General features: G+C 44.1%; 1 protein-coding gene across 1 annotated transcript in view; it reads left to right on the forward strand.

The window, feature by feature from the left end:
- The first annotated feature begins 327 nt into the window (after window positions 1-327).
- The window catches only part of LOC124552531 (carbonic anhydrase 2-like), a 208014-nt gene continuing 190089 nt past the window's right edge, over window positions 328-18252 (forward strand). The window contains exon 1 of the mRNA XM_047126845.1: window positions 328-490. Coding sequence (XP_046982801.1) covers window positions 430-490 — 61 coding nt within the window. The 5' untranslated portion in view covers window positions 328-429. The remainder of the gene's footprint in view (window positions 491-18252) is intronic.

Consider the following 18252-nt stretch of genomic DNA (forward strand, 5'->3'; position numbering starts at 1 on the left):
CGCCACTTATTGGAATTTGATGGTACTATAGGGACTGAAGCAGGAATGTTCTGCGATGTCCCACAAAAAATTCTTCATTTTTTCAACCGGAATTGGCCGAGAAAAAAAATGTGTTGTATTACTTATTGAAAGTCTCTTGTACAATCAGGCAAAGAGAGATTGGTTTATTCCTGCACAAGGACTGAGGAGCTACGGGGTGAAATATGTATGAACAGTGCGGGCGCACCCCCGCAGCAGTGGCGGTGCGGCCGGAAGTGTTCCCAGCATGCCCCGCGTCGCTATATAAGCCGGTGCGCCGGCCCTCGCGGCTCAGTCGCTTCGCGGTCCGCGGCCGACGCGCTCCCAGTTCTCTGTAGCCGCCTGCCGCCTCTGCAACCCGCCGCACGAGTCGAGTTTCCTGATTTTCTCCACTGCGAGACTTCTTCCACGATGCCATCCGCTGCCACCGCCTGCATACCCGCCTTACTCGTCCTCCTCTACGTCACAAGAGGTAGGCGCCCCACGCACCACTCTGCGAATCACTGTGAAGTGTATGGCGGGGGATACCTTTCTTTCACTGTAGTGTTGTTTGGGTTTCTCGCCACTATTTTCGTGGACGGAGCGTGCGAAGAATGACTGCTTGTATTTCTCTGTTCGAGCTGTTATCGTGGTCTGATTCTACCTGCACCATCCCTGGATCCCTACGTAGGACCCTCGAAAATATTCCTAGTTTTTGCACATTAAACATACGACTTGAAGTCATCTGAACAGGCATCTTGTGAAATGCATCGTATCTTAGTTCCAGTCATAGATGGGCAAAATTTACGCGAATGAAAGAATAACGAATACAAATAAAAATTATTATTTCTTATTTGTAAATAAAAAATAAAAATATTTATTCCAAAGATTATCCATTTACACGAATAAATCAATTCATCTCTGAACAAAGACTTTTATAAAAAAAATTAGATAAATTTGAAATCTAATTACTTTTGTTGCTCCAATTCTGTCATGTATGTAACAAATGCACTTTTTGTTGATTTTAAACTAGCTTTCAAAGAACTCTTTTCTCAAACACCTCACCAGAAAGTTTGTTTTTGTAATGTTAGCCACTGTGGCACAAAAAATACAGTCTAGACATGCACATTCGCATAACAATACCACACTTTCAAAGCATGATCTTCTTGAGCAAAAATCGAAATAAAACATGTGTGGATAAAAATGCTATGTCAAGTTCACAAATTTTGGCTCATTACTGAGCCACCCTCAGATCAATCTAAAATGTTGTTCAGTGTGTGACACTCACTCCACATCGACCTATTTTTTTTACAGCTAAGTCGCCCTAGTTAAATAAAATCCTAAAGTTAATATATTAGTTGGTTATGAAAATTGATTCATGGCGTTGTCGATGGTTCGTACATACTCATAGGTGTGGCAAAATGGGCACTGTAACAACATTTGATTATTGATTAACGTTATCAGTTTACATAACTAACTAAAATATTCACTTTAAGATTTTATTTGACTAAGGCGACTTAGCCCTAAAAAATACGAAAATGAGTAATGAGTGTCACACACTGAACAACATTTGAGATTGATCTGGAAAAGGCTCGATAATGAGCCGAAACTGCTAACCAGTAAAGAGAATTTCCGATCTTGAAGTAGGATTTTTATCCACACATATTTTAATTAACAGCGCATATCTTACGCATCGACAGTGTCAAACAATTGCAAAAAACGAGATATTATCAATTTAGGTCTAGTTATTAGCAAGTAACTTGTTGTGATTCTACGTTCACTTCACCTCCCAAATGCCATTCAAAATAAATTTTCTTTATGCGTGTCAGAACTATTTCAAACTCGTGACCCGATTTCTCCGACGTTTCTTTGGCTATTCTGTGTCTGTAGTTTGTTGTAACCATCGCTCGGTGAATTATTTGTTTTTAAATCATTGTTGCAAGAGTTGTAGGTGGTGTAGAAACGCGGGAAGTGTCTTGCGATCGATTCTTTGAGAATTTCTCGATAGAAAAAACTGACAGTGTCCTGCACTATTATGAACTCATTTGTGTGCTTAAACCGAGTGTTTCTTCCAGCATTTCTCAAGTTACATGTAAGTCAAAGTTCCATGTAACTGCATAAGATCATGTACGAGCGCAGATGTATTGCACCTAGTAAGGTACGTTTACTCAAAACTTAGTCCAAAACCACGTTCGGGTGACTCTGGACGTCCTGCAGTTGTCCACAAACACAAGCCAAACGAGTAATTGTACCAACGAGACACCCATATTCGATAGTGTCAACAGTCTTGACAGAATGGACGGAGGTGCTGCAGATTAAGAGTTTCTGCTTATTGCAGTGTCATCTTTTGCTAGTTACGCAGAGCCCTTTCTGATGTTGTTGGCAGGGGGAGGGGTGATGTACTGACAGGTGAAGACTCAGTTGAATGGGGCCGCGCCCGTGGTATGACTGCTAAGGCTGTCCGCCTACGAAGTACTTTTGTGTTCCATTCGTTACGTTGTAAAGCAAGTGAAGCCTCACCCAACACGAAGGTCGATTTGAACGGTACAGTGCTTTACTAGTTACGGTAGTGTGCCCTTGACTTCCCCTCACCTCTGACCCGACTTATACAGCCAGTTAGATGGGGCAGAACACGTAAAATGTATAAAGTTGCCTACATTACGCCTGCCCGCCCTCTTCTGGAGTATTGCTGTGCGGCGGGGGGTCCGCATCGGAGAAGATCGACACAGGACAAAGAAGGGCAGATCGTCTAGTACTATTGCGAAATGGAGGAGAGAGTGCCACGGATATGATACGTGAATTGGGGTGGCAATCATTAAAACAAAGACGTTTTACGTTGCGGCAGGAACCTCTCATGAAATGTCAATCACCAACGTTGTCCTCAGAGGATGAAAATATTTCGTTGGCGCCCACCTACATAGGAAAAAATGATGATAATAAAATAAGAGAAACCAGAGCTCGCACGGAAAGATTTAAATGTTCGTCTTTCTTGCGCGCTGTTCGACAGTGGAACGGCAGAGAAACATCCTTAAGGTGGTTCGATAAACCCTCTGCCAGGCACTTAACTGTGAATTGCAGAGTAATCATGTAGCTATAGATTTACACAATTACAGTTCCACATGTACTCCGAAACGGGATGCAACCTGACTTGCAATTTTACCCATTGTTAGAGGTCAAAGAAACACGAAATAACAGAAAAAATCGTAGGCCCATCGGGGGATTGGATCAGAGATCTTGCATTTTGCAGTCTGCAACTTAACCCTTTATTTATTTATTCTCTTTTTATCTTTTTGTGTCTTCCTCGTTTTCCCTCATTATTACTGTGCGGAAGTCGCATGACACCGCAGAAATTATATCGATGAGAAACTTCACATGCTGAGCTATCGTGTGTGGCGACGCCGTTTTTTTTTTTTTTTTTTTTTTTTCTAGTGCTCGACTTGCAACCCGCGTCCGGTCATCATTATTGAGGTTTTCCGTGATTTCCCTAAATCGCTTCAGGCAAATGCCCGGAGGTGCCTTAGTAAGGGCACGGCAGATTTCCTTCCCCGTTCTTTCCTGATGCAAGGTTGTACTCCGTTTCTGATGACCTCGTTGTCGACGGGACATTATACAATAATCTCCTCCTTTTTTAGGAAATAAAGTATATGGCAGTTTACATGTGAAGTGTTACGACAGAGAAAGAAGTCTGTAACCGCTGGAGACAGTGGCACAAGTTACGCCAAAATCGTAACACAACACACATACGTGATACTAACACATGTAAATGCACCTGATGATGGAAGTTTAAACCTCCGAAACACAGAGTGGATATAAAGAAACAGTGAGTGGCAAGTGCAAACTTGTTGTTCATTCGAAAAAAGTACAATGTATCAAAATAAAGTCATCCGAATGTTTTTTGGGCTAACTCTGAGTAAAGCTGGAACAGGTCTTCGCTCGTACATACGCTTATGCAGCTACGTGGAGCTTTGTGACTCAAAAATGTCGAAAGAGAGCTAGGTTTAAGCACATAAAAGAATTCATAACTGTGCAGGACACTGACAACTTTTTTATCGAGAAAATGTCAACGAGGCGACTCAATGAAATTTTTCGAGTTTCTACACCAACGATTTAGAAAGAAATAGTTTAACCGTATTACTGTCCATCGCCAAGTGAGACTTACAGTAACCTACAGACGTATACTAGCCAAAGAAGGGTCGGAGAAGTCGAATCGTGCTGAAGGTAGGGATGAAGCACAATGCATCAAAATAAAGCATTATTTACGTTGCTAAACTTTTTGTCCAAAAATATATTTTTCATGGCTTTTAACAATATTCAACAGATAATTGTCACTGCTAAAGAGCGTCTTTACAGTCTGCATTTAAGGTAAACGCGTTATTAATTTTTATCTAAGACAGGCTGGATTTGTTTCTTTCGTTTGTTGGTGAACATTCGGTAATCAGTTTACAGAAGTTGACTTTATCTAAGATAAGCTATTATGTAAACTTATAAAACCGAATAACCGAGCTTTGTTGTGCTGAATACGCCCTCACACAAAACAAATTGAAACAGGCAGCACAAGTTTTCGCTACGCAACAATAGTGCCACAAGTATTACATCGCCGAGGTTGCCGGCAGTCGTTTCGTCTCGCAAGGACACTAAATGACGGGACTAGAGTCGATATGTAATGAGCAGTACACTTTCGAGATTGTCGGGTAATTTTTCGTGGAGTAAATAATCCACTTAGTGTACACAGTCTAGCAAAGACGCATTTGGTACTTAATAGTTGCAAAGAATTGAAATTGACGGGATCTTTCACTTCGTCCGTTGACTGTATTGACATTTGAGATTATGTTCCGTTCAGACATGACCAGTTAATTCACGGTTCAATTATTCAGCAGATATCTTACAAGCAAAAATCCGGCCAACTTTCGTGGTCCTTTAATGCTTTAAGTAAAGTGATTCCTATTTAGGCAAGCTGTTTTATATTTTGTTCTGAAGAAGGCGTGGCTACCCACGCTGAAACCTAGGTAAACACCAGGTAGTTTGTGCAATCGAGGCGGATTTTTCATAATTATTTCGATACTTACGATTGCTGACACGCTGCAATGCTGAAAGTTCTTTGATTCCAAACTATGTGAAATAGAGTATTTCCGCGTACTTTGTTGTTCTCTTAAAGAATAGAGAACAAATGCCCCAAATAACGTACAATACTTTCTACTAAAGTACAGGTGGCAACCCTAACCGTGCCGGGGGCTTTGGAATCATCAAAGCATGACTCTGCACAAACCAGTAACTGGATATTTACAAAACAGAAACTGTACTGGGTCACGGGGAAGGAGCACTAGTTATCGAATTCTGTACAAGAAGTAAACATAGAAAATACGATGGCTTTCAACGTTATTCGTCATTTGGGTTAAGAATAAAAAATAACAAGTAATTATTTAAATTGGCAGAGAGGAATAATCTCTTTATCCGTGAATAATTTATTCACGAGAAAATTTGTTTGAATGATTTATTTATTCGAACAATTATCTAGATAGAAATTTGTTAGAAGAATGCCATATCTATATATGAAGATGGTATCTGTTCTTTCGGACGTGTTCGAAAGAACAGATGCCATCGGTGACCATGCAGTTCGTTAGAATAAATTACAATGAAATGAATACCCTTAGCTGCATACAGGCGTTGATATAAGTCAACGGGGACAGTTGAAAATGTGTGCCCCGACCGAAAGAACAGATACCATCTCTTTTTTTTTTTTTTGGTCATCAGTCTACTGACTGGTTTGATGCGGCCCACCACGAATTCCTTTCCTGTGCTAACCTCTTCATCTCAGAGTAGCACTTGCAACCTACGTCCTCAATTATTTGCTTGACGTATTCCAATCTCTGTCTTCCTCTACAGTTTTTGCCCTCTACAGCTCCCTCTAATACCGTGGAAGTCATTCCCTCATGTCTTAGAAGATGTCCTATCATCCTGTCCCTTCTCCTTATCAGTGTTTTCCACATATTCCTTTCCTCTCTGATACTGCGTGGAACCTCCTCATTCCTTACCTTATCAGTCCACCTAATTTTCAACATTCATCTATAGCACCACATCTCAAATGCTTCGATTCTCTTCTGTTTCGGTTTTCCCACAGTCCATGTTTCACTACCATACAATGCTGTACTCCAGACGTACATCCTCAGAAATTTCTTCCTCAAATTAAGGCCGGTATTTGATATTAGTAGACTTCTCTTGGCCAGAAATGCCTTTTTTGCCATAGCGAGTCTGCTTTTGTTGTCCTCCTTGTTCCGTCCGTCATTGGTTATTTTACTGCCTAGGTAGCAGAATTCCTTAACTTCATTGACCATCAATCCTGATGTTAAGTCTCTCGCTGTTCTCATTTCTACTACTTCTCATTACCTTCGTCTTTCTCCGATTTACTCTCAAACCACACTGTGTGCTCATTAGATTGTTCATTCCGTTCAGCAGATCATTTAATTCTTCTTCACTTTCACTCAGGATAGCAATGTCATCGGCGAATCGTATCATTGATATCCTTTCACCTTGTATTTTAATTCCACTCCTGAACCTTTCTTTTATTTCCATCATTGCTTCCTCGATGTACAGATTGAAGAGTAGGGGCGAAAGGCTACAGCCTTGTCTTACACCCTTCCTAATACGAGCACTTCGTTCTTGATCGTCCACTCTTATTATTCCCTCTTGGTTGTTGTACATATTGTATATGACCCTTCTCTCCCTATAGCTTACCCCTACATTTTTCAGAATCTCGAACAGCTTGCACCATTTTATATTGTCGAGCGCTTTTTCCAGGTCGACAAATCCTATGAAAGTGTCTTGATTTTTCTTTAGCCTTGCTTATTCTTGTAAGCAGCTTCGATGCATGAGCTGTTAAGCTGATTGTGCGATAATTCTCGCACTTGTCAGCTCTTGCCGTCTTCAGAATTGTGTGGATGATGCTTTTCCGAAAGTCAGATGGTATATCGCCAGACTCATATATTCTACACACCAACGTGAATAGTCAGTCGTCTTGCTGCCACTTCCCCCAATGATTTTAGAAATTCTGATGGAATGTTATCTATCCCTTTTGCCTCATTTGACCGTAAGTCCTCCAAAGCTCTTATAAATTCCGATTCTAATACTGGGTCCCCTATCTCTTCTAAATCGACTCATGTTTCTTCTTCTATCACATCAGACAAATCTTCACCCGTCTTAGCTTCCCTGCACTTCCTATTTATTTCATTCCTCAGCGACTTGTATTTCTGTATTCCTGATTTTCCCGGAACATGTTTGTACTTCCTCCTTTCATCAATCAACTGAAGTATTTCTTCTGTTACCCATGGTTTCTTCGCAGCTACCTTCTTTGTACCTATGTTTTCCTTCCCAACTTCTGTGATGGCCCTTTTTAGAGATGTCCATTCCTCTTCAACTGCGCCTACTGCGCTATTCCTTATTGCTGTATCTATAGCGTTAGAGAACTTCAAACGTATCTCGTCATTCCTTAGTACTTCCGTATCCCACTTCTTTGCGTATTGAGTCTTCCTGACTTATGTCTTGAACTTCAGCCTACTCTTCATCACTACTATATTGTGATCTGAGTCTATATCTGCTCCTGGGTACGCCTTACAATCCAGTATCTGATTTCGGAATCTCTGTCTGACCATGATGTAATCTAATTGAAATCTTCCCGTATCTCCCGGCCTTTTCCAAGTATACCTCCTCCTCTTGTGATTCTTGAACAGAGTATTCGCTATTACAAGCTGAAACTTGTTACAGAACTCAATTAGTCTTTCTCCTCTTTCATTCCTTGTCCCAAGCCCATATTGTCCTGTAACCTATTCTTCTACTCCTTCTACAACTGCATTCCAGTCGCCCATGACTATTAGATTTTCGTCCCCCTTTACATACTGCATTACCCTTTCAATATCCTCATACACTTTCTCTATCTGTTCATCTTCAGCTTGCGACGTCGGCATGTATATCTGAACTATCGTTGTCGGTGTTGGTCTGCTGTCGATTTTGATTAGAACAACCCAGTCACTGAACTGTTCACAGTAACACACCCTCTGCCCTACCTTCCTATTCATAACGAATCCTACACCTGTTGTATCATTTTCTGCTGCTGTTGGTATTACCCGATACTCATCTGAGCAGAAATCCTTGTCTTCCTTCCACTTCACTTACCCCTACTATATCTAGATTGAGCCTTTGCATTTCCCTTTTCAGATTTTCTAGTTTCCGTACCACGTTCAAGCTTCTGACATTCCACGCCCCGACTCGTAGAACGTTATCCTTTCGTTGATTATTCAATCTGTTTCTCATGGTAACCTCCCCCTTGGCAGTCCCCTCCCGGAGATCCGAATGGGGGACTATTCCGGAATCTTTTGCCAATGGAGAGATCATCATGACACTTCTTCAATTACAGGCCACATATACTGTGGGTACACGTTACGTGTCTTTAATGCAGTGGTTTCCATTGGCTTCTGCATCCTCGTGTCGTTGATCATTGCTGATTCTTCCGCCTTTAGGGGCAATTTCCCACCCCTAGGACAAGAGAGTGCCCTGAACCTCTACCCGCTCCTCCGCCCTCTTTGACAAGGCCGTTGGCAGAATGAGGCTGACTTCTTATGCCGGAAGTCTTCGGCCGCCAATGCTGATTATTTATCAAAATTTAGGCAGTGGCGGGGATCTAACCCGGGACCGAAGACGTTTTGATTATGAATCAAAGACGCTACCCCTAGACCACGGGTACGGGATAGATACCATCTACATATACATATAGTCAAGGCTCTCCGGCCAATTTACCACCTTCTTCATCTGTGCAAATTTTTCTACATTAAGATAATATTGTCAGTCATTTTATTTTGTCCTACGTAACTGGAAATTGCTTAAATTTTCACGGTCTAATTTTTTCCTCTGCATAACTACATCAGTCACGTTGTTTCTCACGCACCGGCACAGTTACGTCGTTCGTTGACATTTCCATTGGGGAGATACGCGATTTGTTGACTTAAAAGTTTGTGGATAAAAATCCTACATCGTAGATAGATAGATATCCAACGACTACAGGCCCTGCAGATCACGAGCTGCTTCCACAAACTGCCTCCATTTTTCCTCCTCCTGCATTCTCTGTTATCTACAACTGGTCCCCATATCTTCCTCATTACTCTTCTCTCAAATATTAATAGTTTTTCCCTTTCTCACTTAGTCACTCTCCATGTTTCTAAACCGTAGATTACTGCTGGGAATATCACTGTGTTGTAGATTTTCATATTAATGTTGACTGAGATCGATTTAGAGCCGAGCGTCTCTCTGAGGGAATGCATGCATTTCGTTGTCACTGTTATCCTGTCCTAGCTGTCTCCAGCCAGTCAGGTTTTGCCGTAATGATACTGCCTGCAGGCCGTGGCTCGAGCTACCCCTGCAGGAAGTATGTAAATAACCAGTGTTTACCATTTGAACCATTTGTTTTACGACTCTGTTACGTTATACACCACCATGTTACACGCTACAATTCAGAGCCCTTTAGCGGCAGAGGGGTGCAAACATGTGGACAGGAACAACAAAGATGTAGAATGTTAATAGCTTTTTTCAGAAAAACTTTAAGAGTTTTCACATAAAAAAATCGGAAGGCTTACTTTTCAGCATGCCTCGTAATCAGAAGTCTGAAGCTGATGTACACTTGGGAATTCGATTGTCTGGGATGTACTGGTGTTGCACTAAAGAGTGACCGGTTGCCTCGTATCGGGGTCATAATTAATTTGCGCTGTGGGAAGATGTAGAACGGTGTGCTGAGGTAGCGAAGGAGCTCACCTGCCGTACCTGTCCAGAAAGTCCGCGTTACCCTTCGCCTGGCCACTCCTGCTAGGATACCAGAGTAAGATCCCTTATCATTTAGCTACAATATAGCAGGTCAGCAACTGGAAGCAGTTAATTCCATAAATTATCTGGGAGTACGCATTAGGAGTGATTTAAAATGGAATGACCATATGAAGTTGATCGTCGGTAAAGCAGATGCCAGACTGAGATTCATTGGAAGAATCCTAAGGAAATGCAATCCGAAAACAAAGGAAGTAGGTTACAGTACGCTTGTTCGCCCACTGCTTGAATACTGCTCAGCAGTGTGGGATCCGTAACAGATAGGGTTGATAGAAGAGATAGAGAAGATCCAATGGAGAGCAGCGCGCTTTGTTACAGGATCATTTAGTAATCGCGAAAGCGTTACGGAGATGATAGATAAACTCCAGTGGAAGACTCTACAAGAGAGACGGTCAGTAGCTCGGTACGGGCTTTTGTTGAAGTTTCGAGAACATACCTTCACTGAGGAGTCAAGCAGTATATTGCTCCCTCCTACGTATATCTTGCGAAGAGACCATGAGGATAAAATAAGAGAGATTAGAACCAACATAGAGGCAGACCGACAATCCTTCTTTCCACGAACAATACGAGACTGGAATAGAAGGGAGAACCGATAGAGGTACTCAAGGTCAGGTGGCTTGCGGAGTATAGATGTAGACGTAGATGTAGATGTAGAACGCACCGTACAGCTGCTCACCGCAGGCGCTGCCGTCGCTACACACATCGCCGTCTGCCGCGCTGGACTTCTTGCCGCGTGTCGATTAGAAGCCAAGTGGCGGCAGCGGCCGTGCAGTTCCGCTTTTGTCACGTAATTAGAGCTGGGCTCACCAACTACTGGTGTTGAGCTACGTGGAACTTGTGGGCCAGAGCGGAGGTGTCCGATGAACGGATAGCCGGTTCGAGCCCAGGCGCTGGAACTAATTTTCCCCACCAGTATATGGCAGGTATATCTACGTAATAAAAATGTAAATTTTCACTTGTTCAAAAGCGTGTATCTCCGAAAGTTCTTTGACACAACAATGGATTCCTATAAACACGTGTTTCTAGGAACGTACTTCTTTTTATATACAGGGTGGTTCATTGATCGTGACCTGGCCAAAAATCTCACGAAATAAGCGTCAAACGAGAAAACTGCAAAGAACGAAACTCATCTAGCTTGAAGGGGGAAACCAGATGGCGTTTGACCTATGGCAGCGCCATCTAGTGGGCCAACCATGGCGCCATCTGGTTTCCCCCTTCAAGCTAGACGAGTTTCGTTGCTAGTAGTTTTTTTTCGTTTGATGCTTATTTCTTGAGATATTTGGCCCGGTCATTATCAATGGACCACCCTGTATATCAGTCGCTCGTGGTGTCGCGGTAGCACGGGGTCCCGGGTTTCGATTCCCGGCGGGGTCAGGGATATTCACCTGCCCCAAGATGAATGGGTGTTGTTGTGTCATCATCATCATCATTCATCCCCATTGCGGTCGGAGGAAGGCAACGGCAAACCATCTCCATTAGGACATTGCCTAGTACGGCTGTGCGGGTCTCCCGCATCGTTCCCCTACGCTCTGTCAAGAAGCATGGGACTTCATTTTCAACCCCCTGTCGTCGACGCGAACTTGAGCCTTACGAAATCAAGACAGGAATCGCCTAACAACCTTGAAACGCAGTTTCTGAGAAAAAGTGCTTCTAGATCACAGGCGCAGTGGAAACATAGCCAAACAGATTTACGCAACACCCATAGCACAATACTTGCAAGAACAAAGACATAACTGATTTCGGCACCATAGAAGAACGCACCGTTTCAATACCGAATTACATACGCAAAGAAATCGGTTTGACGGAGATGTACAAGAGAAGACGTAAATGGCCTTTAGCCATGTTACCTGATAGAAAGAATTTCATCCATTTTTGAAAATCAATTTATTGCCGTACGGAAGTGCCTTATGTAAGTCCCGCACCTATCCATAACAAAGAAAAACCGAGAAAAAGCGGAGTAGTATCTATTGCGTCTGGGCGGTCTGTCTATGTGTGTGTATGTCAGTGTGTGTGTGTGTGTGCGCGCGCGCACGTGTGTGTGTGTGTGTGTGTGTGTGTGCGAGACGCTGACATTGACCCAATTTCGTTCCGGAAGTTTCCGTCTGTGATTATTCAGCATCTCGCGTGTCCTTGCCGTGTTGACCTAGGTAGGCCCTCCCTGCTGTCAATGTTAAAGGTCCCTCTTACGGAGCTGAAACATTCAGACGCGGATGACATTTTTCCTACGATAGACCGACTGTCGTAGGTTTTCTATCATGGATAAGGTGCACTACGCAGTACCAGTCGTGAAACTCGAGTGCCCACGCCATCTAGTGATAACATTGAAAATATGTTACGCTAATATACACTGAGGCGACAAAAATCACAAGGTTGGGAATAGGAATTAAAAATCCGTGGAGAAGAAATAAAAACATTGAGGCTCGCCGATGGCATTGTAATTCTGTCAGAGACAGCAAAGGACCTGGAAGAGCAGCTGAACGGAATGGACAGTGTCTTGAAAGGAGGATATAAGATAAACATCAACAAAAGCAAAACGAGGATAATGGAATGTAGTCGAATTAAATTGGGTGATGCTGCGGGAATTAGATTAGGAAATGAGACGCTTAAAGTAGTAAATGAGTTTTGCTATTTGGGGAGCAAAATAACTGATGATGGTCGAAGTAGAGAGGATATAAAATGTAGACTGGCAATAGCAAGGAAAGAGTTTCTGAAGAAGAGAAATTTGTTAACACCGAGTATAGATTTAAGTGTCAGGAAGTCGTTTCTGAAAGTATTGGTATGGAGTGTAGCCTTGTGTAGAAGCGAAACGTAGACGACAAATAGTTTAGACAAGAAGAGAATAGAAGCTTTAGAAATGTGGTGCTACAGAAGAATGCTGAAGATTAGATGGGTAGATCACATAACTAAAGTGGAGGTATTGAATAGAATTGGAGAGAGGAGAAATTTGTGGCACAACTTGACTAGGAGAAGGGATCCGTTGGTGGGGCATATACTGAGGCATCAAGGGATCACCAATTTGGTGCAAATGGTTCAAATGGCTCTGAGCACTATGGGACTCAACTGCTGAGGTCATTAGTCCCCTAGAACGTAGAACTAGTTAAACCTAACTAACCTAAGGGCATCACAAACATCCATGCCCGAGCCAGGATTCGAACCTGCGACCGTAGCGGTCTCGCGGTTCCAGACTGCAGCGCCTTTAACCGCACGGCCACTTCAGCCGGCTCACCAATTTGGTATTGGAGGGCAGCGAGGAAGGTAAAAATCGTAGAGAGAGACCAAGAGATGAATACACTAAACAGATTCAGAAGGATGTAGGTCGCAGTAGGTACTGGGAAATGAAGAGACTTGCACAGGATAGAGTAGCATGGAGAGCTGTATCGAACCAGTCTCGGGACTGAAGACCACAACACAGCGATATGAACATGTAGTAATGGCGGTGGTACACAACGTCCAAAAGGCTAGTTCATTGGCTGATCTATCATCTGTACTCATTTGATTCATGCGAAAAGGCTTCCGACGTGATTATGGCCGCACGACAGGAACTAACAGACTTCGAATGCGGAATGCTGCATGGGGCATTCCATTTCGGAAATCGTTAGGGAATTCAGTATCCCGAGATCCAGAGTGTAAAGAGTTTGCCGAGAGTACCACACATCAGACAACGCTGTGGCCGAAGACCTTCACTTAACGACCGAGCGCTGCGGCGTTTGCGTAAAGTTGTCAGTGCTGACAGACCAGCAACACTCTGTGAAAGAAACGCAATGTGGGACATAAGACGAACGTAGACCACAGATTCCACGGAACTGTGGACCCAAGGAGTCGACAAGTTACTGTGTAAGCTGGTGGTGGTTCCATAATGGTGTGGGCTGTGTTTGCATGGAATGGACTGAGTCCTGTGGTCCAGCTAAAACGATCAGTGACTGGAAATGGTTATGTTCGGCTACTTGAATTTTTATGGATGACAGATGTCAGTGCGTCATGTCACGGGGCTACAATTGTTCACAATTGGTTTGAAGAACATTCTGGACAATCCGAGGGAATGATTTGGTTACCCAAATCGCCCGACATGAACTCCAGCGAACATTTATGGGACATAATCGAGGGGTCTGTTCGTGCCCAAAATCCTGCACCGGCATCAGTTACGCAATTACGGACCGCTATAGGGGCAGCGAGGCTCAATATTCCTGCAGAGGACTTCCGACGTCGTTTTGAGTCCCCGCCACGTCGAGCTGTCGCACAACGCCGGCCAAAAGGAGGTCCGCCACGATATTGGGGAGGGGGGGGGGTGTCCCACGGGTTTTGTCACCTCCGTCTATGCGTATTGATGTGAGCCGCCCAACAGAGTGTAGCTTTTTCTTTATACATAAATATTTCATTCACGAGCACTAGTCCTCCCGTTTTTAGCGGAGTCTCCATTACAGAAGACAAAATACGTTTACAGAACCTTCATCATAACCACTCCGTCTATAGGCCACAAGTGGCCCATCGGGACCATCCGACCGCCGTGTTTTCCTCAATGGAGGATGCGGATAGGTGGGGCGTGTGGTCAGCACATCGCTCTCCCGGTCGTTATGATGGTATTCTTGACCGAAGCCGCTACTATTCGGTCGAGTAGCTCCTCAATTGGCATCACGAGGCTGAGTGCACCCCGAAAAATGGCAACAGCGCATGGCGGCCCCGATGGTCACCCATCCAAGTGCCGGTCACGCCCGACAGCGCTTAACTTCGGTGATCTCACGGGAACAGGTGTATCTACTGCGGCAAGGTCGTTGCCATATAGCATGCTTCGAAGACGTTTTCTGATAATCTTCATGTAATTAATTATGTGATTATTATGATCATCAGATAAATTTTGAAGATGTACAACTGACATGGTCGAAGTGCTTCACTTCTCTAAATTTTGAATGAGATGTATCATTTCTAATTTGTTTCATTTGTGCTGTCGGGATACGTAGAACAAAAGTGATTTATTTAATTACTGAAGAATATTGGTTAAGTTTGCAATGAATTTTGTTTCATAAGTTGGTCTATAAGTTGAAAATATTATCGTGGTGTTTCGTCATATTATATGTTAAATTTCTTTACATTATAAAATATTCAGAAGCTAAAATTTGCTGTCGCGTATTGTATTATTGAGCCCATCTACGACTGTGTAAATACACTAAAGAGCCAAAGAAATTGGTACACCTGCCTAATATCGTGTAGGGGCCCCACGAACATGCAGAAATGCCGCAGCACAACGTAACATGCACTAGACTAAGGGTGTTGTGTGATGTCCTTAGGTTAGTTAGGTTTAAGTAGATCTAATTTCTAGGGGACTGATGACCATAGATGTTAAGTCCCATAGTGCTCAGAGCCATCTGAACCATTTGCACTTGACTAATATCTGAAGTGGTCCTGGATGGAACTGACACCATAAAGCTTGCAGGGCTGTCCACAAACCCGTAAGAGTACGAGGGGGTGGAGATCCCCTCTGAACAGAACGTTGCAAAGCATCGCAGATATACTCAATAATGTTCATGTCTGGGGAGTCTGGAGGCCAGCGGAAGTGTTTTAACTCAGAACAGTGCTCCTGAAGCCACTCTGTAGCACTTCTGGACGTGGTTGTTGCATTGTCCTGCTCGCATTGCCAGATCCTTCGGAATGCGCAATGGACATGAATGGATGGAGGTGATCAGACAAGATGCTTACCTACGTGTCACCTGCCAGAGTCGTATCTACACGTTTCAGGGGTCCCCCATATCAGACCAAACGCACACGTCTCAGACCATTACAGAGCCTCCACCAACTTGAACAGTCCCCAACTGACATGCAGGGTTCATGGATTCATGAGGTTGTCTCCATACCCGTACACGACCATCCACTCGATACAATTTGAAACGAGACTCGTCCGACCAGGCAACATGTTTCCAGTCATCAACAGTCCAATATCGGTGTTTGCCTGCCCAGGCGAGGCGTAAAGCTTTGTGTCATCCAGCCGTCAAGGGTACACGAGAGGACCTTCGTGTTCGAAAGCCCATATCGACGATGTTTCGTTGAATGGTTCAAACGCTGACACTTGTTGATGGCCCAGCGCTGAAATCTCCAGCAATTTACGGAACTGTTGCGCTACTGTCACGCTGAACGATTCTCTTCAGTCGTCGTTGGTCCCGTTCTTGCAGGACCTTTTAGCCACCGCAGCGATGTAGGAGGTTTGATATTTTATTGGATTCCAGATATTCACGGTACACTCATGAAATGGCCGTACGGGAAAAGTACCTCTTCATCGCTGCCTCGGAGATACTGTGTCGCTACGCTCGTGCGCCGACTATAACACCACATTAAGACTCACTTAAATCTTGATAACTTGACACTGTAGCAGCAGTAACTGATCTGACGCCTGTGCCAGACACTTGTTGTCTTATATAGGCTTGTTTACATATCTCTGTACATGAATACACATACTTATACCAGTTTCTTTGGCTCTTCAGTGTAGGACTCAAGCTAGTGTATAGCTGAGGAGACTTGGTACCAACATACTGTGCTCCATCTCCAGCGTCATGGGGAACACAAACCCACTCACCCATATACAGGCACACAGGCAAACACACCCAACCACACACCCATATTCACCCACTTACACTGACGCAGACAGACCGAATCTTCCCCCCCCCCAACCCCCCCCCCCCACCCCGCCCCCCGCAACACACACACCTTCTCTCTTTCTGTCTTTGATTCTCTTTTCCTTTCTCCCATGAATTCTCCCTCCTTCCCTCTCTCTCTCTCTCTCTCTCTCTCTCTCCCTCTCTCTCTCTCTCTCTCTCTCTCTCTCTCTCTCTCTCCCTCTCACACACACACACACACACACACACACACACAATCTAACAAAACAAAAAGCGGAAATACAGCGTTACATCTCATGAGACAACTCCTGGTCAGTCCACGCAGTCCTAGAAATGCTCTGACAGCGAGCTGTGTGGGAAGACTCTCCCAGCCATGGCAGCCCCTTCCACTCCAGGAGCTAGCGTGGGAGATACCAGCTGCCGGCCTTGATGGTCGCTCTTGTTACGGTGCGCGTTTTAGTTTTCCTAAGGCCTCGCTTCGGTGACTCCTGCTCTTTACTCCATCTTCACCAGTTAGCTGTCCACAGAAAGCTAAAGTGTCTGGCGTTACGGGTTGGGTTGTTTTTGGGGAAGGAGACCAGACAGCGAGGTCATCGGTCTCATCGGATTAGGGAAGGAGGGGGAAGGGAGTCGGCCGTGCCCTTTCACAGGAACCATCCCGGCATTTGCCTGGAGTGATTTAGGGAAATCACGGAAAACCTAAATCAGGATGGCCGGACGCGGGATTGAACCGTCGTCCTCCCGAATGCGAGTCCAGTGTGCTGACCACTGCGCCGCCTCGCTCGGTCTGGCGTTACGGGTGATTCTGGCTACGCAGTGTGCTCTCTGTCCGATCGCAATCGCCGCTCATAAATCAACCACCGTCTTAATGGAGGGTGCCTTGTGGTCCGATTCTAGAAATCCATTGGCTCTGTACTCGCTCGCTTGAGCTTCCAACGACACGCCTGTTTATACACATACTATGCAGAGCTTTTAACACTTCTACATCAGAAAGATGAAAGATCCAGTTGTTCTCAATTTATCGTACACATATTTAAATGTATGACGTACAGGGTGAGTACGTTGAGGATATCTTTCAGCGTATAAGTCGCTAGCTCTCACTGAATTTCGTTGGCATTCTCCGTAAATGAGAAGCATATCGACTTGTTCTTCAAAGGAATACACCATTTACATTCGCTTGATTCGACGATACTAATCTTACCGTTCCTATTAGTGTTGTATTGCGAAACCGTTGAATGGTGTTTACATGTCAGTGGCACGTTAGATGGATACGCCGTATTCGGCGAATATTTACTATTTGCACGACATATGAGAGAGAACTGTCAGAGCATGTGCTTCGATAAGTGCCGATGTGATAATGAATACCACTCAATCCATGATAAGAAGATTGCAGCACTGAATTGATACCAATGGTTATCACTTCGAACACCTACTGTAAATGGACGTTAATGCCACCTTTCTGGCCTTTGTTGTCCTTTAAAGACATTACATCATTGGATTCGCCTCGATAGCTGCTACCAGAAAATAAGTTCCGAACTATAGCATCCCATTAAAAAAAATAATAAAAAAAAGCAAAGTTGACCTTCAGACACTATGTGATCAAAAGTATCCGCACACCTGGCTGAAAATGACTTCTTACAAGCTCGTGGCGCCCTCCATCGGTAATTCTGGAATTCAGTATGGTGTTGGCTCACCCTTATCGTTGATGACAGCTTACACTCTCGCAGGCACACAATCACTCAGGTGCTGCAAGGCTTCTTGGGGAATGGCAGCCCATTTTTCACAGAGTGCT

The sequence above is a fragment of the Schistocerca americana genome, chromosome 10 (assembly GCF_021461395.2).
Source record: "Schistocerca americana isolate TAMUIC-IGC-003095 chromosome 10, iqSchAmer2.1, whole genome shotgun sequence".
NCBI lineage: Eukaryota > Metazoa > Arthropoda > Insecta > Orthoptera > Acrididae > Schistocerca > Schistocerca americana.